Source organism: Schistocerca serialis, chromosome 6 (genome assembly GCF_023864345.2).
Source record: "Schistocerca serialis cubense isolate TAMUIC-IGC-003099 chromosome 6, iqSchSeri2.2, whole genome shotgun sequence".
Taxonomy (NCBI): domain Eukaryota; kingdom Metazoa; phylum Arthropoda; class Insecta; order Orthoptera; family Acrididae; genus Schistocerca; species Schistocerca serialis.
In genome coordinates, this window is record NC_064643.1 from 556,888,433 (window position 1) to 556,916,230 (window position 27,798).

Here is a 27,798-nt window from a genome sequence, read left to right on the forward strand (position 1 = left end):
ATAAATTAGACAGATATGGGATCAGTGGGAGTGCCCTCCAGTGGATGACTTCATATTTGAAGAACAGGACGCAAAGAGTTATAATAACATCTAACTCTGCAAATTACATATCAAAATGGGAAACCATCTCACTAAGTATTCCACAGGGCTCAGTTCTGCGACCAATTCTCTTCCCATTTTCTATAAACGATTTACTCTTGAACATCAATGCAAAGTCAGTCCTATTTGCAGATGACACTTCAGTGCTGATTGACAAAAAATAGCTCTGCAGAAATCAATGAATGTGTTGTAAACACTTTGGATTCTCTGGAAGTCTGGTTTCAATTAAATGGTCTGAAACTAAACATTACAAAAACACAACTCACAAAGTTCAAACAAAACAATCTAAACCAAGTGAGATCTATGTCCTACATGAAATGAGAAGATAGAACCAGCAAGCACAGTGAAATTCTTAGGACTAAACTTGGATGAAAACGTAAGGTGGCAGGCACACTAAGAATATTTAGTTAACAAACTAAATAGCCTTTCTTTTGCAATGTGAGTGTTACATGATGTAATAGACATGGACAGCCGAAAAACTGTGTATCATAGTTACTTCAAATCTGTCATCAGATATGGCACAATTTTTTGGGGTAATTCAAGTTATATGGTATGGATATTAAAACTCCAAAAAAGGATCATTAGGAAGATGTGTGCCGCACATCCGAGAACCTCATGTCACCCATTGTTTAAAAAACTAAATATATTGTCTGTCCCATCACTATACATTTTTGAAATTCTAATTTTCCTGTACAGTAAACCTGAACTTTTTGCAAAGAATTTCACTTCAAACACACTTACACAACGAGGCAAAAACAAAACTTTATGCTCCCTCCACTCCGATTAAAGCTATATTCTATGACTCCTCAACATGAGCATGAAAATATACAACAAATTAAAGGGCTGTGATATTCTGAACATGGAAATTGGTCATCTAAGGAAAAAATTACATGAACTCTTAGTGGAATAATGTTATTATTCAGTGGAGGAGTTTATGAATGATGAAGTGATAATTTAAACAGAGCAACTACCATCTCTGAAAAAAAAATGAAAAATGTAAAAGTATTGTACTGCTAGAAAATTGTTTGATAACTATACTTGTTATTATTTTGAAGTCTGTAAACTAAATTCCTAAAATTATATATTGATATGTCTCCAGTACAACAGATCACATGATCTGAATATTGTATGTTATGAGATGAAATAAATCAAATCAAATCAAATCATTAAAACAAGGAGTTTGGTGTGTCCTCAGTAGGGAAAAAGACTCTTACTGCACTTCAGTGTTGTGATTACTTCAGTTGGAGTTGAGCAGTACTCACCAGTAGAAGGCCATAGGCCAGAGAGCTTCCAGCGAGCTGAGCGATGATGTAGACAGCAGCAGCTGGTAGCGTGATGTCACCACGCAGTGCTGCTCCCAGTGTCACGGCTGGGTTCAGGTGGCCCTCCGAAACTTGATGGGTGAACTGCCGGCCCGAACACAGTTTTACTTACCATTCTGCAATGGATGACTTTCAGGTACACGAGGCATTAGGTAGAATTGAATTGAACTGAATTTTATTTGATCCTTTAAGATTACATTGTGTACAGTAAATGTACGTGTAATATAGGATAAGTATTAACATTCATTAGCACTTATTTTTCTACACATTTAGCTTACATTTTTACATCATTGATAGTGAATAACAATATATACAAATTTAGTGGCATAAGTATTCTGCAACACTGCAAAACTCTTTTTCAATGAGATAGTCTTTAAGTTTCTTTGGAAAGTCATTGTGAAGTACACTATCTTGCAGGTTTTTAGGCAGAGTTCTTAGTAGTCTGATACCAGAGTACTGACAACATGATATTATTACCATTGCTTGATCTTTGAGTGTGCCCTGATGGTTAAGAGTGGAAGTGTCAGACCACTAATCATAATGTCTAGGGTCAACAACAAAATGCAGTAGATCAGATAGGTTACCATAGAATGTTGTGACACAGTGGATCATGTTATTGTCTTGGGGACATAACTTAACAGCTACTGATATTACTGTGAAGGCATTATTCTGCAGGTGCAAGAGATTGGTGTCAGATGTCATAGAGCACACTTCTGACTCATACAGGATTATTGGAACCAAGAGCTGATGCTAGAGCAGCAGCTAGAAGGTGTTGAAATTCTGACAATCAATGTAGTGGGTTTGTGAACAGTGGGGCTGTGATCTATATGCAAGGATTGAGAACTTTGCCACAATTTAGCTTTTGCTTGTTTAAAGAGTGTCCCAGGAGGAGTGGTCAGTATTCAGGGATATGAGAGGAACTAAAAGTAAATACGTAGCTACAATGTTATGAAACTGTACTAAAACTGGCTTAGCTGTTTGGAAAGTAATAAGTAGCTTTAGCGATTGTAAGAACAAATCAACTAGTGATCTTACTATAAACCATAAAGGGCGTATCATGAAATCCCAAAACCAGATCACAAATGTTTTTAATGAGCACTTTTCTTCTGTTGGAAAATCCATCAGTGGCCATTCCTACAATCTTCTGTATAGATATAAGGACATTCCAACCAAAAAAAGCATATACTTGGCCCCAAGTGACAGCAAGGAAATATAAAAAACACAGTGAGGACATTAAAAGATACAAAATCAGCAAGCTATGATGGATTGTCTATCAACACACTGAAAAGGCACATAGACAACATAACTGATGCATTGTGACAGCAGTAAATGATGTAATTGCATCAAGTTGTTTCCCAGATAGTCTAAAGGCAGCACAAGTAACCCCAATTCACAAGAAAGGTGATAAATTTGAAACTGAAAATTACCACCCCATCTTAATTTTACCTGCATTTTTAAGGTAGTTGAGGAAGTTATTTATAGTAGATTGTGACATTCATGAGTCAACACAACTTATTATTTGAAAATCAAAATGGCTTTATGAAAAACAAGTCAACTTCAGTAGCTGCAGCACAATTAATAGACAAGGAGTATGTTACTGGAGTGTCCCTTGATCTAGAAAAGCTTTTGGTTGTGTCAACACCATCATGTTACTTGACAAGTTATGGATCCTGGGTATTAGAGAAACCAGCTATGACTTAATGAAACCACATATGAGCAATAGAAAACAGTTTGTCTTGCGTAAAACAAACAGTGGGTCTTTCAAATCCAAAATTACTGATTTTGAATATGGACTGCCACAAGGTTCTGTCTTGAGACCGCTTCTTTTCTTGATTTATGTTAATGATATACAGTATTGTTCCTCTAACTGTAAAAAAAACTATTGTATGTGGACAAACCATGAATTGTGTGCAAACACAAAGCCTATGACAGTCTGGAAGTGCTGTGCAATGGTATAACCAATGAAATAGTCAAGTATTTCAATGAAAGCCATCTAAATGTAAGTACTTCAAAGACTGCAATAATGGAATTTAACACAAGGCCCCATGATGCACTCATCGTACAGCCTCCATCACGGTTATGATCATTTTCGTACACTACCAGCATCACCATTATATCATAGCATCATTAATATTATCATCTGTAATAATATTTTAATGGTAATATAGAATCATGTAAAGCATTTTAAAACTAATGAAAATTGTCCACCAAAGTGTTTTTCAAAAAACATCATTTATTGTCATCTGTTTTGAAACTTCTTTTAGATACATATAATCACTGGCTGAAAAGCAGTTTTACCTGCTGCCAGTCCCACATTTCGAGGAGAACTAAAATAACAAAAAAGAACAAAAATAACCAATGTCAGTCTTTGATAGCTCAACTGAAGATGGCTGACACATTCGTGATAGTGAATGACAGCTGGCTGTACACCATTGTGAAACCTGTTGTGCGTGGCAGTCTTTAATTTCATCTTCCCAAATGTTTCTTGACCAGAAGTTCTTTAAATTTTATGAAAAGGAGAAAATCATTAGGAGCAAAATCTGGACTGTAGGGTGGGTGATAAAAAATTTCCAATCCAAACTGATCCAGTGAGGCTCTGATTGCAGCAGCAGTAGTGTGAGAATGGACATAGTCATGAAAAAACACAATAACACAAGAAAGAAATCAGCACAAATGATTTTGTGTTGCTCACTGTAATTTTCTTAGGGTGCTCATGTGGTGCAATGTGCAGGGCACTAGTTTGCGAGACAGGAAGGTGACTCAGACCTGTATCGAATCTGCACAGCAGATTAATGACTGTGGCTGACACACCAACCAGCCTGATGGTCATTTACAGGTGAGTTCCCGTACTCATTTAGGCCAATACTTGGCTGATTCTCACCTTTCAACCCAGAAAACATAACACAGAAACAGTCAAAATACAATAACAAAATACAGAACAAAGTTCACACATTTCACAGATACATAGCACACACAACTTCCCTTCCATAGATAACTGAAGACTGGAGAAGAAGAAGAATCGCAGTACCAGTTTGCATTCATCATAGTGTCTATTCTGACAAGAAATCCACCAAGAAAACATTCTTACGATTCCAAAAAGTGGGTGCCATAAACTAGTGTTGATAGAGTTGGAAATTTCATGGTTTTACGGGTGATAGGGATCGAGGTCACTCAGGCGTTAGGTGCTTCATCTCTGGAGTGAAGTTAGACCACTATGTCTTATCGCCAGTGACAGTCTGATTAAGAAAGGCATTTCCTTCTGTTTGAAACCACATCAAAAACATCAGTGCTCCAGCCATTCTCCGTGTTTTGTGTTAACCACTATCTTGCTGGGGGACCCATAGTGCACTAATTTTTGTACAGCTGAGGTGTTCAGGCACAGTTTCACCAAGGAAAGACCAAAAAATTCTTGGGAAAAAGAAAAACTGTAACCCTCTCTAGAGTTACACATCTTTCTTGTATAATTTCGTTCACTTGATTCTTAAAATCATATGTGATGAGTGAATGTGTGCAGGTCAAGTTCTGAGGTGCAAATTTAATTGTCCAGCACTGAAAATTTTTACATTACTTCATATAATTGACAGTAAATTTGTGATAGTTTCAACTTCCGAACATTTAACACTTTTGACCTCACAGTCAGTTAGTGTTAAAATCTCACAAAGTGCACAATGACTACTTATTTTTATTGGCACCTGTAGATCATTGTGAAAGGATGTCAAAAGAAACCAGTTGACCTAACAACAATATGCTCAGCGAGAACACACAACAGATTATTGACACCTGGAGTACCCTTGTACATAACCATAAGCAATAAAAATGCAATGAGAAAATGAGGAATTTGGAAATTATGGCATTCCCAGACTGGAATTGTTTAACATATATGGGAAAAAAGCTGCTGTCTCTATTATAATTAAGAAAGCTTTGAGCACTTACCCTCTATGGATATGGTGCTGCATATGAAATAATATATACCAAGTGGGAACTGTTATATTTGGAACATATTCACCAAATGAGAATATGCCACAGCAAACCAAGAGCAAGAATTTGACTAGATGGAGTGACAATGGACAGAACTGAAAGAAGATGGTTAAGCTGAAATGCACATTCATTGAATCTGACAGACTAACATTACTCACATAATGTGACATTCTGGAGACCAAAAATCTGCTCTATAGAAATCAATGAGGGTTTCTAAAACAATGATTGTGTGAAATGCAGCTCGTTCTGTCCCTCCTTGAGACCCTAAAGTAGTAGATACAGGCAACCAGGTAAATGCTGTGTTCCTTCACTTCCAGAAGGAAGTTTTGCACTGTTGCCTAATGAACAAAATATGAGTGGACCATCAGACCAATTGAGTGAGTGGATTGAAGAGTTTCTAGCAAACAGAACACAGCACGTCATTCTCAACAGAGTGATGTCTTCAGACGTAAAAGTAACTTTAGGTGTACCCCAAGGGAGTGGTATAGGACCATTAGTTTTCCTAAAATATATAAATTATCTAGCAGACAACGTCAGAAGTTTCATGAGGCTTTTGCAAATGATGCTGTTGGAGATAGAGGAAACACATTGCTAGAAAATTGCAGAGCAACTGACCCTCAACATAAACAAATGTAAGGCACTGCATGTACACAGACAGAGAGACCCTTTACTGGATAATTACACAACTGTAGAAAAATCTCTGAAAGCAGTTACTTCCATAGAATATCTAGGAGTATCAACATGGAGTGATTTGAAGTGGAACAACCACATAAAATTAACTGCAGGTATTCCAGATGTCAGACAGATTCAATGGAAGAATCTTGAGGAAATGTAGTTCATCAACAAAGGAAATAGCTTACAAAACACTTCTTTCACTAGTTCTTAATTATTTCTCATCAGTCTGAAAAATAGAGAAGATCTGAAGGAGAGCAACAAATTTCGTTACAGGTTCCTTTAGTAAAAGCAAAAGCACCACAGAGATGCTCAGCCAACTCCATTGGCAGACACTGCAAGAGAGGCATTCTGCATTGTGGACTGGTCTACTGTTAAAGTTCCAAGAGTGTACGTTCCTAGAAGAGTCAACCAATATATTGCTTTCTCCTGCTTATGTTTCATGAAAAGGCCATGAAGATAAAAGAAGAGAGATCTGAGCCCACATGCAGGCTTTCTAGCAATCATACTTCCCACAAACCAATGTAAACTGAAACAGGAAAAAGGGGAAGTGATGTTGGTACACACAGTACCCACCGCCAAACTCCCTAATGTGGCTTGTGGAATATAGATGTAGATGTAGATTTAGTTTAGATGTAGATGAAGAAGAGTGGAGGCAGACGTGACATATTATGAGGTGTGATTGGAAAGTTTTAAGAGTGGGCTTATAATTGTACAGTGGTGGTACTTACATGGTACTGTCCCCTTCTGACTGAACACACCGACTCCAACAGTGTTTTCACTTTTGGAAACATCCTTGGAAACTTTTTCCTGAAGTGTGTTATGGACACTCTGGGTTTTTGCCTGGACGTCTTCAATCGAGTCAAATCCCTTCCTTTTCAGTGAAAATTTCAGTTTAGAAAACAGGTGGAATTCTGCAAGGGACAAATCGGGAATATGGTGGCAGTGGAAGCACAGTAATTTTGAATTTGGTCAAGAATTCGATGATGGAGAAGATACAATGAGCTGGAGCTTTGTCATGGTGTAGCACCCAACTCCTGTCTTTTTACAATCCAGGCCTTTTCTTCTGCACCTTTTCACACAAACACTCAAGGACACACTTGTAGTATTCCTGGTTAACTGTCTGTCCTCCAGGGGTAAGTTCATGATGCACAATACCGGTCGAATCAGAAAAAGCCACCAACATTGTTTTCACCTTCGACCAACTTTGCTGTGCTTTTTTCCATTGTGGTGAATCTGAAGTCTTCCATTGCAAAGACTGCACTTTGGTTTCAGGTTCATATCCATATACCCACAGTTTGTCACCTGTAATTATCCTATTTAACAAATTTGGGTCATTTTTAGTCCGATTAATCAATTCTTGGCACACTTAAAGTTGGTATTGTCTCTAGATACTTGATAAAACTTTTGGAATGAATTTTGTGGATACTCAATGCATGTTCAAATCTTCAGTTAAAATTGACTGAACTGCATAGAAACTTAAATTAAGTTCATCAGCCATCTCCCTAATTGTAAGTCTATGATCAGAGCGCACTAAGTCGTGAACTTCCACAACATTTTTGAGGCGGAAGGACGGCCGGACCGTGGTTCATCTTCAAATGATTCACAGCCATTTTTAAACCTGTTGAATCAGACAAAAACATTTGACTGGTTCATACAATTATCTCCAAAAGTTGTCCAAGAGGATTTTTCTGTTGCATGGCAATGCATCTGCGCACACGTCCAATGTTGTGGCTGCTAAACTGACAACCCTGGGCTTCCAACTGGTCAACTATCCTCTCTACTTGCCACACCTAGCCTCCTCAGACTGTTATCCGTATCTAAGCTTAAAGAAACACCTGAAGGGTAACTGTATTATATTGTATTATATGTTAACTGGGGACCTAGAAACGACGGTGGGACTCCATCCCACCGCAGCCGCAGTGGTCCACAACCCCACAACGACTACCACAGTCCACTTCACCCCTCCGCCGCCCCACACTGAACCACTCTTTCACGTTATTGTGTGGTCCAGACCCCAGTGGATCCCCCCTCCCCCCTTCCAGACGAGTGTAACCCCCATGTTTGCATGGCAGAGCAATGGTGGTGTACGTGTATGTGGAGAACTTGTTTGCACAGCAATTGACGACCTAGTGTAGCTGAGGTGGAATAAGGGGAATCATCCTGCATTCACCGAGGCAAATGGAAAACCGCCTAAAAACCATCCACAGACTGGCCAGCTCACTGGACCTCGACACAAGTCTGCCGGGCGGATTTGTGCCGGGGACCAGGTGCTCCTTACACTACATGGCTAACTGGGTGGGCAAGGGTAACTGTACTCAGAACACTGAAGCTGTCAAACAGACTACTGTGAGCTGGTTTCACGACCACCACATAACTTATTTGCACATACTAAAAAAGCTGCAACAATGATGCACCAACTGTATCAATCTCAGGGGAGAGTGTGTCGAACAAATGGGTAAAATCAAAACCTTAGTGTTGTTCTTTCTACGCAGAGACAGAAACTATTCGGCACCCCCTTGTATACTGCACCGACTTACTGGCTCCCAAATCTAAGTCATACTCTCCACCTGAACTTATAAGGCAGGAAGCCTTGTTACAGGACAATAAGAAGATACTGGGCAACCCAGAGCTTCCCATTCATGACTATCCCATTTTTCACATGTGACAGTTTAAAATCTAGACAACTAACAATAAAAACTGCTACAGAATTTCTTGATGAAAGATTTGATACACGCAGTAAATGGATGCAAATCCAAATCAAGCATTAACAGGAGTAGGAACAGACCTGAACGCCTGGTCCCCGGCACATATCCGCCCGGCGGATTTGTGTCGCGGTCCCGTGAACTGGCCAGTCTGTGGATGGTTTTTAGGCGGTTTTCCATCTGCCTTGGCGAATGCGGGCTGGTTCTCCTTATTCTGCCTCTGTTACACTATGTCGGCGATTGCTGCGCAAACAAGTTCTCCACGTACGCATACACCACCATTAATCTACCACGCAAAAATAGAGATTACACTCGGCTGGTGTGAGACATTCCCTGGGGTGTCCACTGGGGTCCGAACCATACAATAACCCTTGGTTCGATGTGTGGCGGCAGAGGGGTGAAGTGGACTGCGGTAGCCATCGCGGGGTTGTGGGTCATTCCGGCTGCGGCGGGGATGGAGCCTCTCCGTCGTTTCTAGGTCCCTGGCTAACATACAATACAAGCTGATACACTGTTTTGTTACCTGAAAAGATGTATGTATTACATACTACGTAATTTTTATGTAGTTTACGTAACTAAAAATACATTTTAATTACCGGTCGTGGACGCTGAATGGAATACGAAAAGAACCAGAAATTCAGAGTTCAGAAAAGGTTTGAAACAGATCAAGAATGGGCGTGTGAAGCAAACAAAATGCACGACAACAACTCGATACTGAACTACGAGCAGTCGGCAGTGGAACTGTGACGAGTGGCCATGCGAGGACGAGTCCAGCCGAGTGAGACCGAGACAGAAGGGAACGGGACCGAGGCTGGGAACGAGACCGACCAACGTGCCGTTGCGAGAACGAGACTGACCGTTTCCCATTCCCGGGAACTATAAGCAGAAAGCCGTGACCGAAGTGAACCATGAAATTAGAATTCATTCCTCGCTCGTTCCGTTCATCTTGGAAAACCGTTCCTTTGGACCCGGTAGTTCCCGAACGACCCATCTCTACTCAGGACGTCAAGTAGGAAAGTAGTATAGCCTTCAGCTGATAGGAAGCAACCTCTAACAAGGTGATTAGTTAACATATAGCCTATGTGATGCCTCTATAGCTCTCTGTTTCTAGTTGTATTCCTCCTGACTATGAAGACTCTTGTACCACCAGTTAAGTGCAATATATTATTTTTTACCAACGACTTCTAATTATTTTAGTCGTTGCAGACCCAGACCATGCAGCCAGCTCCTTATCGACTTCAGTGACAAACCTGCTTTATATCCAAAGAAGAGATTTGTATGTTTCTATTTAGCACTGGGCACCAGTCATTCACACTGGCGACAATTCGTTCGTCGTCATCATAACACTGATAAATTACATTTAATATTACAAACTATTGTACTGTGTGTGTAAAATATTTGCACACTCTGTTTTATCTATTTTTCACTAATACCATTGTTTTAGGTTTGTATAACAATAAAATGTGTTCTGCCATATACTAAATAAATGAGCCAAGAATTACGCTAGTGAACATAAAGAATAAAAGACACGAAAATACTGCAGCACATCCATTAGCACGATCAGATCTTAAGCTTTGTAAGTAAAGCGTTCCAAATGGAATCAAAACTGAATAACTGATATTTAAAGTTTATTTCCCACTTTTCCGCTAAAATAAGTATGATCACTGGCGTTTCTTGATGGTTAAATAAGTATAACACTGGCGTTTCTTGATGGTTATTTTTGTTGATATGTAACAGAATTTTCTCAGTTGTTCTGACTGTACTCCAATTTCAGAGTTCTAATTTTCAGTATCAACCTAACATTACTGATACATGAATTAAAATAGAAAGGGCAATCAAATGAAAATCTAAAGGCCACCACAACAGGACAAGGAATGGTTCTATTCAAAAGTAATCATCACACGCATTAAGACATTTATCCCATTGGGAGACGAGACCATCAATTCCCGTTTCGTAGACCGTAACAGGAAGTTTCCTCAGCTCATAGAGTTCCCCGAACGTGGAACAACTATTAATATGCGGGGCTATAATAAAGACACTCCGCAGAAACTGTGGTCCGCAATAAAGTGAAACCGCCTAGGAATGCTGTCGGACAGAAGCATCTTGTTCCACAACAATTACGCCCGCCTCCCCCCCCACCTACCCCTACCCCTTCTAACACTCCCCCCCCCCCTCCCCCACCGCCCTGCCCGCCCACTGCCTGCCAATACTGCCAATCGGACGAAAGCTGCGCTTCAGCAGTTTGGTCGGAAACAATGCAGCATCCTCCTTGCAGCCCGGATCTTTCACCGTGTGATTTTCACAGCTTTGGCGACCTGAATAAAGATGCATGAACATCGGTTTCAGTTGGACAAGGAAATGCAAGAAGTGGGAGCAGCTGTGAATCCATCAGCGGCCGACCGCATTGCGTTGTACGAAACAAAAATTGATCATCTCGTCTTTCAGTGTCTTAAGACGTCTGGTGATTACTTTTCAATAGAATATTCCATGGCCCCGTTTTTCCCATTGTTTGGTTTTCTTTTGACTGCCCCTTATATCTCTTTTCTACATTTTGTAGTTTTGTTTCATAAGTCGTTGGATGCGCTGAATTTAATAGTATGTGGATTTAATCCCAGACTATTACCGCAAAAGAAGTGCATCCATAATCTTATTTTTGACGTCCATAATCTCATTATGGCGATGAAATTCAGTTCCATCTCATGTAATCAGTTCTATATTTAAAAAAAAAAAAAAAAAAAAAAAAAAAAAAAAAAAAAAAAAAAAAAAACAGCATTTTTAGATTGATTTATTGTTTATTCATCCCATAGGTCAGTTAAGTATGCAGTTGTACTGTAAGCACGAGATAAGTCAATTGCAGTACAGCCAAAGTTAACATGCATTGTTATTTACAGAATAAACAGAGCGTTACAGCGTAACAAATTACAACAGCTGAAAGTCAAAACGTAGTGACTCATCTGGAAATTACAGTTACATGAAGAGAAACGGAATATACTGATTTAAAGCATCAGAACTTCATTTGTAGAAACTGATTGACAGAGTAGAAGCAATGACACAGAAGTATCAACATGAGCCATCCGCTAGGCATAAACATATGACACAGTTGGTTGGTCACCAAAATTTGACATCAGCCCTTCTGTCTGTGAGTGCAATTGAGTTCTGCAGGAAAGGGTTGGACGAATGCTGACCCACTTTCCTCTGTTACTCTCGTAACATTACGTAAAAAGCGCTAAGAAGGACGCAACAACATCCGTCAGGGGTTCGACAAAGCAGTTAAGACAGTGAAACAAATTGATTCAGCGAATGTAGCAGCACTGAAGACTGATGACAACTTGTGAAGAGCAGAACCAGTTCAGTTATGTCAAAAAGCAGAGCCCCTCCTCGACGTCAAAAATGCTCCACCTCGCTAGGCTAGAGTCAATCGATCAGTAGGGTTGATGATGTTTATGTCGTTCACTTACAATTCCCTGATTTTTATATTGTAATATCTTGTGTATGAGATTTTTCCAGTACTGGTTGTACTCCTGCCGCTTTACTAGATGACCACGGATCCTTACACATGGATGATAGAAGACAGCGTCTCTAGTACCTTCCGCCGCGGAAGTCGAACACGCGCCAGAACAAATGGACGTGGTCAGCCCATAGAGGGCTCCGTTTCCGCAGCGGGTCTCGCGCAGCGAGGGCGCCACCGCTACGCCACGTACAGACAGCGGCCAATAGCCGCTCCCTCCAGTTTCGTATATAGGGACCCGCTCTGCCCTAGTCCTCCCCCTGCCCATATGGAGCAGGGGCATGAAATCACAATTAAAAAAAAAAAAAAAAAAAAAAAAAAAAAAAAAAAGAAAAAAACACCTAGTCCTCCATCTAGAGGGTTGGATCCCCTCCTTCGAAAGCGTCAGATTGCAAAGCCTGGGCTACTCTCAGGGTGGAATCTCCGTCTTCGAAGATTGTGTTTGTCTGTCTGTCTGTCTGTGTGCCCGCCGCTTGCTGCTGTTGCTGTTCGTTCGTCCGTCCGTCCGTCCGTCCGTCTGCCTGCCTGCCTGCACGCTGTCCATCGCCGTCGTCGTGAGCGCTGCCGCTGCCGCCGCCGCCGCTATCGCCGCCTGCTGTTCGTCCGTCTGTTCGCCACCGACCATCGCCGACGCCGCCGCTGCCTGCTGCACGTCCGTCTGTCCGTCGCCGTTCGTCTGCAATGAGTACTCCCACCTCCACCGTCATCTACACCTCCCCCTCCCCCTCTCCCACAGTCACTTCCTGGAGTGCCTCTCCTGGCCTCCCTCCTAACACCTCCCCTTCCCTTCCCCCACTTACCCATCCCCCTATCTCCTCCCCTGCTGTATACCCACACCTCTACAGCCTTCCTCCAGCCTCCACACCCTCAACAGCTCCCACTCCTACCCCCGCCCTCACGTACGCCTCTGTTGCCGCCTCTGCTGCCGCCCCTGAGGTGGTTGGCTTCCCCTCTCTCACCGACCCCGTCGCTTCGTCTTCTGCATCTCCCGCACGCATCACGTCGCGCCGAGCCACCATCGCCACCACTGAACCAGCTGCTTCTCCCGGTGCATCCACTACACCACAGGGATCTGCCACCCGCCACCTCCCTCTCCTCCCCGTCCCTCTCCCCTCCTCCCAGCGTCCAGTCTCCAAAAAAACCCAAAAGCGCGTCCTAACCGACTCTGCTCCCGCCACTTCCCACAAAAAATCAACACCACCTCCCCCTCCCCCTGCCGTCACCATGGACACCACCCCTCCTCCTGCCACCCATACTTTGGCCCCCACCCTCCACACCTTTGTCCTGTCAACTCCCGATCCTAAGTTCCTCGACGCTCGTACCCTCACCAAGGAAATACGAAAGTACTTACCTGGTGCTCCCATCTCCCAGCTCATTCCCCACAGGGACTCAGTCCTTATCAAGTCCCCGTCCCCATCCTTTCACACAGACCTCCTGCGAAAACTCCCACGAGTTATGTTTGGCCCCCACACCTCTCTGACACCCTTCCTTTCCGCTTCCACTCCTCGTCAGCCCCAGCCTCCCCGTCGCCCCCTCCCCACCTACACCGCTGTGAACACCAAGCTCAGCCCGGTGATCACAGAGGATGAAGTGTTGGTAGAACTGAACTCCCACCTGGACTTGGAAATCCGCTCTGCCCGCCGTATCCACAATGCCTCTGGTCCCACCTACCTCATGCGGGTATTCTCTGAATCCGCCCCATCCATAGACCATCTCCTCACCCAGGGTGCCCTGATATACCACCGTCGCCACCCTGTTGAATCCTCCAAATCCCCTCCCCAATCCTACCGTTGCCAGCGGTGCCTGATGTACAATGACCACTTGACTCCCAACTGCAAAACCCCCCCCCCACCTATCCCCATTGCAAGGCCCCCCACTTTCTTAAGAACTGCCCCAACCTTGCTGCTCCTTCTTAGTGTAATACCTGCAATGGCCCCCATCCCACATACTCCCACAAGTGTAAAGCTAAACCCCCTCCAGCCACCCCTGAACTTACAGTCCCAGTTCGCCCCGTCGATCCCCCTGTCCATCCCAACAAATCCCTCCGTCCACCCCCCATGGCCGAGGACATCATCTGGTTCATTATCATTGTACTCCAAAACATTCACCCTTTTCAGCGCCCCCACACCTTCCAACAAATATCCCTTGCTGCTCGCTCTGTTTTCCACCTGAACACCTTCGTCACTTACTCCCACAACCAAGCCCACTTCACCTTCACCCACCTCGACACCCTAGTTTAAGTCTCTTCCCTTCCCTCTCTTCCCCTCCTCCTTCCCGTCATGGTGCGGCACGAGTCTCGCATCCTCTTCCAGAACATTCGCTCCTTCCGCTCCAACAAATACCTCCTCATGCACACCCTCTCCCACCACCAGGTCGACACCTTCTTCTTGAATGAAACCTTTCTCCAGCCCCACCATTCTATCCGCACCTCCCCCTATCTCCTCCACTGCACTGACGCTCCTGGTCCTCGTGCGCAGGGTGGAGTCGCGATTGGCCACCTTAAGCATATCCCTGTCCGGCCACAACCTCTCCTCAATGACCCCACTGAACACCTTATCCTTAGCGTCTTCTTCCCCTCCCTCACCATTACCTGTGCCACCATCTATGTCCGCTCCACTGCTCCTCTTCCTTATGACTTCATCTCACACATTGACCACACCTTCTCCACCTATGTGATTGCCGCCGACCTCAACATCCATCGCCGCACTCCTGCTGCCCTTCGGCGGTGGCATCAGTTCCTCTCCACAATCCAAGGTGACCTTGTTCCCCTTCCCCAGCACACCCGACCCGAAAGTAAAACCACCCCCGATGTTGTCATTGCCTCCGCCAACCTCCTTGGGCGTATCACTGTCGCCGTCCTTGACCCCACAGGTAGCGATCACCTCCCTGTCCTTCTCACCATAACGTCTGCAAACCGCCTCCCTCTGGCTCCGCACCCTGCACCCCCTCCCAAGGCCGTCCATGACTATCGCCGTGCCAACTGGGATGCCTACCGGGACTCCATCTCCACCCAGGTCGAAAGCCACCCTCTTACCTATTGCCGTCCTGACGACATCGTCCACGCCTCGTCCTTCCTTCAGAGGGTAATTACTGACGCCGTGGAGGCCCATGTTCCTACTAAAACCATCCACCCACTCCGTCCCTCTCTCCCTCCACCGGCTGTCCTCCTCCTCTGTGAATCCCGCCGCCTCTATCGCTCCTTCCTGCACACTCGTGACAGGGATACACTCCAACGCCACCGGCAAATACAGCGGCACGTACAGAACCTTATTACAGCAACGAAATGCCGAGACTGGCGCCAGACCTGCACACGACTCAACGCCACCCTCCCTATCAACTCCTCCAAGTACTGGTCCGCCTTCCATCGTCTTACTGGTTCCTTTTCCGCTCCCCACTACCCCCTTCTCCATAACGATCGCCCCCTTCCTGACAACCTCAGTAAGGCCAACCACTTTGCTTCCCACCTTTCTGAGGTCTTCTCCACCCCCGATGATCCCCACTTTGATTATTCTCTTTTCCCCACCGTCATGGAACGTGCCAATACCTCGGTCGCTCCACTTGCTCCTAGTCTCCAGTACTTGGGGCAGTTACCCCCCTCTGACGTCAACACTCCCATCACAGCACAAGACATTAAACTTCTCCTCCAGTCCAAACGCAACACAGCCCCTGGTCATGACTGTGTCACCTACCGTCACCTTCGAGAAAGCCCCTATTCCTTCCTAACTGTCCTCGCCCATCTGTATAATGTCATCCTCTCTACTGGCTTCTACCCTGACCTGTGGAAGACCTCCCGCATCCTCTTATTCCTCAAACCCAACAAACCCCCTTCTACCGCCTCTTCCTATCATCCCATCTGCCTCACCTCCGTCTTCAGTAAGGTGTTTGAATCCATCCTCTCCCATCGTATCCATCAGCACCTTGCTCAACACCACCTCCTCCCCCTTACCCAGTGTGGCTTCCGACCCTCCTTCTCTGCTGACGACCAACTCCTCAACCTTGTTCACCTTCTGTCCCTCCAGCTCAACTCCCGTCGCTCCGCCATTTTTGTTTCCCTCGACCTCCAAAATGCCTATGACCGTGTATGGCATCCCGGTCTCCTCTTTAAACTCCAAACCTACGCCCTGCCTATCAATTTTGTCCGTCTGGTCGCTTCCTTCCTCTCACACCGTCCTTCCTATGTCACCCTCCACAACACCAACTCCCGTATCTTTTATCCCACGGCTGGCGTCCCCCAGGGTTCTGTCCTCTCCCCTCTCCTTTATCTCTTGTATACAGCTGATATGCCCAAGCCACCCCCACCAGTCCACCTTCTCCAATATGCTGATGACACCGCCTTCCTGGCCCTCTATCCTACCCTTCAACGGTCTCAACGTACCCTCCAAACCCACCTTAACCAGTTCACCATTTGGTGTAACCAGTGGTTCCTCCGTCTCAACCCCTCCAAAACCCAGGCAATCATCATAGGCCGCACCACTCGCTCCTTTCGCCTCCATGATTTCTACCTCACCCTTTATGGTCGTCCTATCCAACTCACCCCCACCCTGAAATATCTTGGCCTCATCCTTGACCGACACCTCACCTGGACCCCTCATCTCCTGACCATCCAGCAGAAAGCCCATTCCCGCCTCCGCCTGCTGAAACTCCTGCCCGGCCGGACATGGGGATTGCATCCTTCTACCATCCTCCACACCTACAAATCTCTCATCCGTCCTATCCTCTGTTATGCCAGCGTCACCTGGATCTCTGCCCCCACCCGCTTTTACAAGGCCCTCCAAATCCTTGAACACCATGCGCTCCGCCTTGCCTTCCGTATCCGCCTTCCTTCCCCCACATGGCTCCTGTATGAACTGATCCCCTTCCCCCACCTCCTCCTGTTCCTCCAACATCTCTGCATCCTTTACATTGTTCGCAGGCTTGATCCCCCCCACCCTCTGGTTTGCTCCTTCCTCTACACCCCCCGCCCGTTGCCGCGCCTCTATCGCTGTATCCTTCCCTCTCTCCACCTCCACACCCTCCATCTCCTTCATCAGGGCAATTTCCAACGCCTCCCCCTCCCGGATGACGAACTTCGCCGTGACATCTACCCTTCCTTCCAACTATAACCTGGCCTTGTTGCCCCCCCCCCTCCCCAGGGCCCCCTTTTCCTCTTTCCTCCTTCTCCCAGAGCGGATTTTCCTCCGTTCCCCCCACCCCTGAGACCCTGCACCCCATACTTGCCTCTCTCCTTCCCACATCCCCCCCTACCTGGCCCTCTTCCGCGCGCCCCCCGCTCCCCTCCCCCATCTCTTCCCCTCCCTACCTTCTTCAGGTCTGCCTCATATCCTAGCGCCTGGCAGATCCTCTGTATTGGTCATCATTAGTGTGCCACATCAGTGTTGTGTTTAGTGCTGTTTCTCCTGTGCGTCTAGAGGTGTGATTTTAATTGTGTACTGCCTTGAGGTTCGCCGGCAGTGTTATGTTATGTGCTATGCCATCCGTCAACACCTTTATGCTCCAGTCATACTGTGCCTTGTGTTCTTTTAATCGTCGCAGTGTGTGGCTTTTTGTGTGTGCTACTTTTAAACAGTTTTTTATCTCCATTTTACAGTCACCCCGTTTTTTGTCTATTGCCTTCCATGATGTTCCCCCTTTTTTATATCTGTGTTCACCTTATTCTCTCCTTTGCTGTTTTTAAATGTCTTCTATTGTTTTGTTCTATGTCTTTCGGCTGAAGAGCAGCGCATATGCTGCTGCCAGCCCGCCCCGATGGGGAATTGAAATACAATAAAGAAAAAAAAAAAAAATCTAGTCCAGTCAGTCTGGTACTCGCTCTGGATTTCGTTTCTATCTCGGCGGTACTGCGTTCTGGTCATTGCTCGTTGTTGACATTTTCCTGGCTCTGGTTCTGAGTGGGTTTACTGTTGGTGTTTGGTGTTGTGGTTTCCACAAGCCTTCGTTGTTTATCTCTTCCTTATTGTGTCGGTCATAGTCGGTTGTTGTCAGTTGTCGTTGGTCTGTCGTCCGACTCGTCCTGTGTTTACCCGGTGGTGTGTGCTCCACCGCCGGCGGCTTCCCTGCCTGGCGGCTCCGATCCATAGCCCAAGGCGTTCCCGCAGTTGGTTTTGGTTACTACAGCCTCCAGTACGAGCCGCCACTGATGGCTAGTTCAACGGTCTACCAATACCGTTCCACTTGAGCCAGATGGCATACCACACTGGTGGGCCAGGATCAGCATTCAACACGACTTTACAGCATCCGACATCACTGTCTATCTGATGGGATGACACAGGCTGAGACAGGGGAGAGACGGAGCACTCACAGAATGGCGTGTGAGTCACAGCACACACACACACCATGGTCACTGCCATGCGTGATCTGAGTTTCCGACAGGGCGTTCCTTCCATATCACAGGCGAGAATCGTCCTCCTAGAATTCAAAGGCCTGAGCGCAGGGCTGATGCAGCGAGATACGGCAGCCTGAGCCAGCCCCTAGGTTCAGGAGATTCCTTGCCAGCCTGCTACGCCACCAGCTGCCACCGAAGATGTGGCAATCAGGTGTTTTCAGAAATATAAATGAAGTAATATTTAATCCTGTTTTATTGCATCTGATGATGCCACACAGGTTCCTTAGCCTAAACCTTGAGCAACGGTAGTGGTTTCCAGCCTGAGAGTGGGCGACCACTACAGCTGTTTCAATTTGACTTTCAATTTTATTGTTGATCTAACTGAGTTGAGGTCCACTGGAAGATGATTATACATTCAAGTGTACCTCTAGCGTTTCAGAAGGCGACTGTGTAAACCTAAAAGATAAACAGAAAACCGACAGATATCACTGGATAGGAGTGTCTCGAAGTTTAGATTCGCAATACGTGCTACGGCATAGTTGTGGAACGTACCAGTATGGGACAGATGTGCCATAAAATGTAGACAAATCATGCGCTCCATACGGTCGCGTCAAATTAGTTCATCCTGCAATTTGGCAAGCTGGTGAACAGATTTCAAAGCAAACTGCTCACATTGAACCTCCTCAGGCAGCAATGAATGGTACACACATGCTGTTCCACCCATAATTTTTGCCATGTCACAGACAGTGCCCATGTTGAGGATCTGTAACGTGAGTTAAAAACTTGGAGAGGTGCCCTATCCACTCGTATGTCTATTTCCTATAATGTGTTGTAGTTTTCATGCAGGCATCTTCTGATTTGCTGGAGGTGCTTATGAAAAACCCTATAATTTTTATTCACATGCACTTTTACACTGTTGTCATACGCTTTTCACTGCAAGATAATTGTATATTTTGATTTTCTTGCATTTTACACTATTGTCGTATAGTTCTGTATTGGGTAGTGTGAACTGTAAATGACTTTTGTGTCTTGTGTCATAAGACTGGCGATCGAAGTTCTTGTGAAGAAACTCAAAATGCTGTATTACGACGTTAGGGCTGGATTTTAAACTGTTTGAAAAGTGGCCTACAGTGCCCGTATTTCTTTTTAAATGACATTATTCTCACTGCTTGTTTCTTAAATTTAAAAATTGTATGACATTCAGGGCTACTGACCATAGAATCAGGCGATAGCTCATAACAGACACAGATAAAGCATTGTAGACTTGCTTTCAAGTGTCAACATTGGATGTATCGCTCAATCATGGCAATAAGGAACAGATTTTACTCAGCTTTTTCGATACCATGTCTGCACGTAATTTCAAGCTTAATGGTTTGTGGACAAAAAATTTTGTTTCCCGTATTGTGCTAATTTTATTTCTTTCAATACGTACATGTGGACTGCGTAGATTGACATGGATGTGGGTGTTCATGATGATTGTTTTTTGTGCAATTATCAGCAAAGTGTTTGCCTCAAACCTAGACTGAACTGTGTGCTCGAAACTTGTAATCAATACATTTGCATCATATGCGTATAACAAATTAATTAGAATTAGTATGTGTTCTGGAAGGTTATTTATGAAGAAGATATAGAGAGCAGGGCCAAGAAAAGAGCCGTGTGGGGCACCACAGGATGTGGCGAATGTACTTTAGACTCTCGTTCCCTCTTGTATAAATTTCTGTGGACGCTCATGAATGGGAAGTACCCTCCGCATTTCACAGTGATTTGCAGATTAAGTAATCACAAAATATTTGCTTAAGTGAACAGAAACGGATTTTTATGCTATAAATTAAGGAGACAGATGTAGATCTGTGTACATACCTTCACTGCAGCGACGACGGCAAAGCCGAACGCGAGCGCGACCTGTACGAGCTCCGGCTCGCCATCTGGTGTGACCACGGCGGACATGCAGCCCAGGAAGACTACCAGGCCCAAGCCCAGGAACTCTGCGCATGCCACCGCCGCCATCCGCCTCACAGACAGCTGCCCAAACAAACGCGACCCTGAACCTGAAGCCTCCAGGCACACGGCGCGCCGAGCACCTGCAGCACGTCAGACACCACGGACTGGTGACAGCTCTTGAAATTAGGGTCAGAAGAAACCTGAAAATCATGGGGGGTGGGGGGGGGGGACGTGTAACTGTGTAACTGTGATATGATTTTTACTTGCTGTTATGGCAGATGAAGATGGGTGCTTTGCAAACCCTCGCAAATCTTAGTTTGGGATAAATGCTGAGCCCAGTGCTTTGTTCTACACTCATGCTCATAAATTAAGGGTAATTGCAGAAAGTTGAGAAAACCATCCCGAAACACATGTGCTACAAAACGCCACTGTTTCCTGCGCATGTACCCCAACATCAGTATGGGATATGATCACCATGCACAGGTACACAGGCTGCACAGTGGGTTGGTATACTCTGGATGTACCCCAACATCAGTATGGGATATGATCACCATGCACAGGTACACAGGCTGCACACTGGGTTGGCATACTCTGGATCAGGTGGTCGCGCAGCTGCTGGGGTATAGCCTCCCATTCTTGCACCAGTGCCTGTCGGAGCTCCTGAAGTGTCCTACGGGTGTGAAGACGTGCAGCGATAGGTCGACCAAGAGCATCCCAGACGTGCTCAATGGGGTTTAGGTCTGGAGAACAGGCAGGCCACTCCATTCGCCTGATTTCTTTTGTTTCATGGTACTCCTCCACGATGGCAGCTCGGTGGGGCCGTGTGTTATCATCTATCAGGAGAAAATTGGGACCCACTGCACCCCTGAAAAGGCAGACATACCGGTGCAAAATGACGTCCCTATACACCTGACCTGTTACAGTTCCTCTGTCAAAGACATGCAGGGGAGAACGTGCACCAATCATAATCCGATCCCACACCAGCAAACCACGACCCCCATATGGGTCCCTTTTAAGGACATTAAGGGATTGGTATCGGGTTCCTGATTCACACCTGATGAAAACCCAGCGAGAATCACTGTTCAGACTATACCTGGACTCGTCCGTGAACATAACCTGGGACCACTGTTCCAATGACCATGTACTGTGTTCTTGACACCAGGTTTTACGGGCTCACCTGTGACCAGGGTTCAGTGGAATGCACCTTGCAGGTATCCGGGCGAATAAACCATGTCTGTTCAGTCGTCTGTAGACTGTGTGTCTGGGGACAACTGTTCCAGAGGCTGCGATAAGGTCCCGAGCAAGGCTACCTGCAGTACTTCATGGCCATCTGCAGGCACTGATGGTGAGATATCGGTCTTCTTGTGGTTTTGTACACTGTGGACGTCCCATACTGTAGCGCCTGGACACGTTTCCTGTGTGCTGGAATCGTTGCCATATTCTTGAGACCACACTTTGTGGCACACAGAGGACCCGTGCTACGACCTGCTGTGTTTGACCAGCCTCCAGTTGCCATAGTATTCTACCCCTCATAACGTCATTAGTATGTGTTCTTTGAGCCATTTTCAACTTACAGTCACTATTAGCACGTCTGCACACTTACTCGCTGCACTGTACTCTGACATGCACCAACACACCTCTGCGCATGTGGTCTGCTGCCAACACCACTGTGCGACGACCGCAAGTCAAATGCACTGCACGGTCATAACCCGAGGTGATTTAAACTCGCAAACCGCCCACCAGAGCGTTGTTTCACCCTGTATCAGCATTATCCTTAATTTATGAGCATGAGTGTAACCGCACCTATCACTGTTTTTGTCGTTGCGGTCTCCAGCTTGCAGACTGCGTTCGTGTAGTGGAACAGACGCAACAGAAACTACGAAATCAGAAATCTGGTGAAAAAGAAACTGGAGGAATGAGACATCTCCGTGTGAGCCGTTTCATTAGTTCTGTTGAGCTGACTTCGGTTTTTCGATATTTTTTAGCATCTGTAACTGTCGGTGCATCTGTCCGTTGAACTGGGGAGAAAGAAGAACAGTACAGTGCTTCATTTGACAGCCATTTCAGTATTCAGATCTTGTAATTTTTCAGTTTATATTTTATGTTTCATGCTCCTATACAGAGTGAACAGTAATGAAACCGACTCACTGCAGGGACGGATTCCTCACTGGAAGTGAAGGAAAAAGGTCTCATGAACTTGTGTCCGGAAATGCATCGTTACCACAGCAGATGACGCTGACGAATGACAGTTCCTCTGATCACGTGTCGTGTGTTCTGTGTATGATGCAGAGGACGCAGCGTTCCATAAACAGAAGAATGGTCCGGTATTCATGTCGGGGACAAGCCTAGATCGTGTTTGTACGCAGCCAAGCCGATGGAAACGGTCGAGAGGCAGCACGGTTAACCAAAACAAGTACCCTCATAGACACCAACCACATAACACAACATTTCAAGCCATTTTTGGGCGTTTGTGTGATCACGGGTCCTTTCAGACAGACGAACATGCAGGGAGACGGTGCACTATGCGTACACCAGATTTGGAGGACCGGGTTCTATTGAGATGAGCCTTAGCACAAGCTCCAGGCAAGTGGCTTGCCATCATGGTGTAAGCCAAAGTACGATTTTGTGTATCCTGCATGATAACCGCTACTATCCCTGCAATGAGTGCAAGGATTATCAGCAGTGCATTTCCCTCAACAGGAGGGATTTTGTGATGGTTTTTGCAACAGACCACCACAGATATGGGACTTCTGACATCAATCCTCTTTATCGACAAAGCAACCTTTTCCAGAACTGGCATCACCAATCTGCATAATAGTTACCTGTGGGCTACAGACACGAAACGTGGTGAGAGGAACTTTCATTAGTCAATGCATCTACTGTGGCAATGATGCATTTCCGGACACATGTTCATAGGACCTTTTTTCCTCCATTTCCCATCAGGAATCCGTCCCTGCAGTTTGTAGGTTTTATTAATGTACACCACATATGTCTATTATTTATGTGCTCCATTTACCGCTCCTGCTCTCAGCTGCTACAGAGAGAGCGTGATTGTCTGTGTGTGATGCTTCAAATGCTTTGGTTCACGTGCATGTGTTCTTTGGACAGTAGTGGCAGTTTATCCAACTACAGTGTAGAGTTTAAGTAGAGATATGCTGGACCAAAGAGACATTAGTGCTTACTGGTCTGTAGCTATTGTGTAAGTTGGTACAGGTATCTAGTGTGTATTTTCTCTGACAGTGCTACCGTGTGGACCCCAGTCTGGTAACATGGAGGGTCTCACTGTACTCTATGGCTTCTGTGAGTGAGAATGTTCTCTTTCAGGTCATCTCTAGTAACGTAAGTTAGGAAGATGGAATGTGTAAGACATAGTTTCGTTTGATAATGTCTCTGTTTCAGTTGTAACCACTGAAATACATGCACTATAATTCATCTTAGTTGGGAAGTGGTATCGTGTTCGTTAATATTCTATTTCTTTAGTTTGATCCTTTGTCCTACAGGAACACAGCGATGGGAGAGTGTTTTAGCCAATGTACATCCAAATTCAATTAGTTTGTGTCTCTTATGTGTGAAATAATTGTGTATTTTCTATATGTTCGTACCAGAATTCTTTTTCTGTCGTTCGATTTCATTTCAGTTTGTGAGTTTCTTATAGCGTCTGAGATTGTGTGATTGCTTCCACATGTTTCTCATGTGGCGTGCTGAGCCTTCAACTATGGTAATTCATCATCTCTTGCTGTAGCCTTTTTAATAATCTCCCATATGATTGTGATTTTACTTCATACTAATATCTGTCGCGAGTTCTGTATTTTGTATTGTGTTTCCTATCTGATGCACACCATCCACGTCATCGACAAATGTGAGCTATCGACCTAATATAATCGCTTATTGCTTGCAGTGAATACTAAATTCACCATCTTGATAATGTGTTTCTTTCTGCTAGCGTTTATCGAGAGATCAGTGGTTTTTATGTATGTTTACTGAAGTAGGACTTTGTTCGTTGTTGTATAGTATAACTGTTGTTGTATTCACGTTCATTGTTCAGTCTAACTTTGTATCGTATGCCAGATTACCCCTGTTTCAGTATTTATCATATTTGCGCAGTTGGGAACTTTTATGTAAGTCACTGACCATGCAGCTGACCGGTAAAGCTAGTTACTCTGTAGCCCAAGACATATTAGTTTGGTATGTGAAAATATCATCACAGATTTTGTTCCTCACGCTATGTGGACTGTTGGTATGAATATTCGTGTACCTGTGCCTAATAAATCCTTGTTTTCACTTGCCCTACATAATTCTCATGACTTGATGTAAAATTCATGTGTGTGCTGCGTTGTGTAATGACTGTCAAGCACTATCATTCCCTTCTGATTACGATGTTATTTGACATTTTTATTAATAACTCAACCAGAAAAAATATTCAGTTATTTCTTAATTGCAATCCTAATGTTATTTCATACAGTCCAACCAACTTTTCAGCATGGGTTTCTCGAAAGCCATCTGCACCTTCAATAGCTATTAGATTTTTTAATATATTATATTATGTGTTTAATACAAACATCTATACTCCGATTACGATCAAATGCTAATCAGGGAGCTAATTTATTTTAAATTGAATTAATTATTCATCAGTTTATAATTTATTTGACTGAGGCCTGCTTAGAGGAAACTAGCATGAGGCTCTGTTTCATCTTGACTGTTAAGCAGGATGTGTTAGCTGAGAAAGGAATCTTCCTAGGATTTTGAACATGTTACTGTCAAAGAGTGTTAAAAATTATGTGAATGGGTGATACACTAAATAAATTAATAGTAAAAAGAATAGCTGCGGAAAGAACTCTGTGGAAGATCCTTGCTAGAAAGAGGGGCTGGCTTTGGAGGGAGCAGTAGAGGGAAAAAACAGTAACAGCTTACAGAGGATGTTTAGCACAAGAAAAGAAGAGCAAAGGATAGCATAAACCATTCAAAAGATTGATGCCTTTACAAATGGTTAAATATCCTGTAAACTGATTCGCTCGAAACAATTATGATGTTTCATGCTAATAACGACAGAACAAAATATGAACCTATGGAATATCAGACAAAGTGGAATATTGGGTTCACAACTTTCTGGTAGGTAGAACTCAGCGTGTTCTGAACGAAATGAAACTGTCAAATGTAAACGTAACGCAGGGAGTACTTTAAAAGAGTGTTATAGGACTGTTATTGTTCACGGGAGACATACGGTTTTTAATGAAATAATGCCCAGCCAATTTTAAAATTAATGCATGTTTATTTACACAAAATCAAAGCTCATTATTTGCCATTTTAGTTAACAAATATATTTGTGAAAAATAATGTCGTCAAGGTGATGTCCATCATTTCGAATGCAGGACTCAAGTCTCTTCCCAAAATACTCCATCACACGGACTAAAATCTCGCAGAGATGGCAGCAATTTCTTGAATAAGGTTTCGAGAGGGTGCGTTTCTGGATGAGGTATCGAATATATTGCTTCCCCCTACTTATACCTCCCGAGGAGATCACGAATGTAAAATTAGAGAGATTAGAGCGCGCACGCAGGCTTTCAGACAGTCGTTCTTCCCCCAAACCATACGCAACTGGAACAGGAAAGGGAGGTAATGACAGTGGCACGTAAAGTGCCCTCTGCCACACACCGTTGGGTGGCTTGCGGAGTATAAATGTAGATGTAGATGTAGATTCTTCAACTCGTCCAAATTTCGTGGTTTGTGGTTATAGACATAGTCCTTAAGGTTCCCCCACAGAAAAAAGTCACATACTGACAAGTCGGGAGACCTGGGACCAAGGAACATTGTCAAAACGTGAGATAATCCGGCCAGGAAACATGCGTCTAAGAACTGTCATTGAAGTGTTTGCGGTGGGCGATGTTGCCCCATCCTGCTGAAACCAAACGCGTTTTAAAGGGATTCGTCGTCTTCTTAGTTCTTGTTTCAAGAATGTTTCAAGCATACGGATGTAACGAACCGAATTAACAGTAACTGTGGCCCGATTCTCTTAAAAAAAAAAAAAGAAGGTCCAATAATGCCAACAGCACCAAGATCACACCAGACTGTTACTTTTTCTGAGTGTAGAGGACGCTGGTGGATAAGGTGTGGATGCTCTGGAACCCAGTAACGTAGGTTTTGATTATTCACGGTCCCGTTTAAATGAAAACGAGCTTCATCGCTCATCAATAAAATTTCATTTTCATTCGATCCCAAAATCACTTGCATTCTGTAACAGAAGTCTTCTCGTACAGAAAAATCAGTTTCCTTAAGCTGTTGGACAGTGAGCATTTTGTAGGGATGGAATTTTAATTCTTTATGCAAAATTCGTCTAACCGATTCACGATTGATTCGTAACTCACTAGCATGACATCTAGCTGACCGTCCTGGGCTTCTGACTGCCGCTTGCCTTACCCTTTCAACATTTTTTGGTGTCGTTACCCTGCGTCTCGGGCCAGGATACTTCTTATACAGTATGTTTCCACTTGATCTGAAGTTTTCCACCCATTTGAGGATTGTGTTACGGCTCGGAACAGCTCCGTGTCGACTGACATTAAACCGCGCACGAAACAATCGCTGTGTAGCAATAACAGACTTACCACTTTTCACGAAACTGTCATAGACAAACACTCGGCGTTGAAAGTCCCACTGCTCCATAGTGACTGAGTAAATGAAATGGCGTCTTGGGTGGATCAGAACTATCCCCACAACGACCACCTCCCACCACCGCACCTTCAGTACTACGCAGTTCAAAACCGTCCGTCTCCCGTGTGTCACCCTGTATAAATGGCCTAGTGGATAATGTCGGACGTTCCATGAGACTGTCCGTAGATGATGCTGTTCTGTGTAGAAAAGTTGCATCACAAGAAACCTATAGATGATTGGCGCTTGATGCATAGACTGGCAGTTGGCCCTCGACATAAATGCATGTACTACTCATAAATACGGTAGACGAAAAGACAAATGATTGTTCGATAGCAGGAGATAAATCATTGGAAAAACATAACAACTGTAAAATGTTTAGGAGTATTTACCAAGAGCGACCAAAGTGTAGCTACTAAAAAAAGAAAATAAATACTTCTCCCATATATATCTTGCGCAATGAATCAGAAAAATTATGATTCATAAGGAGATTATTGACAGTCATTGTTCTAAGCATCTTTCTCATATGGAACAGGAAAATACCGAAATGATAGTGGTAGTAGAACTAAGCTCTGCTATGCACTATAAGGCGGCTTGCGCAGTATAGAT

General features: G+C 44.5%; 1 protein-coding gene across 1 annotated transcript in view; it reads right to left on the minus strand.

Annotated features, from left to right (window-relative positions):
* LOC126484980 (uncharacterized) overlaps positions 1-27,204 on the minus strand; it is a 58,451-nt gene extending 31,247 nt beyond the window's left edge. Inside the window, exons 1-3 of the mRNA XM_050108585.1 lie at positions 27,147-27,204; positions 20,467-20,687; positions 1,362-1,505 (exon numbers count right to left, since the gene is read on the minus strand). Coding sequence (XP_049964542.1) covers positions 1,362-1,505; positions 20,467-20,687; positions 27,147-27,204 — 423 coding nt within the window. The remainder of the gene's footprint in view (positions 1-1,361; positions 1,506-20,466; positions 20,688-27,146) is intronic.
* Between the last annotated feature and the right edge of the window lie 594 nt (positions 27,205-27,798).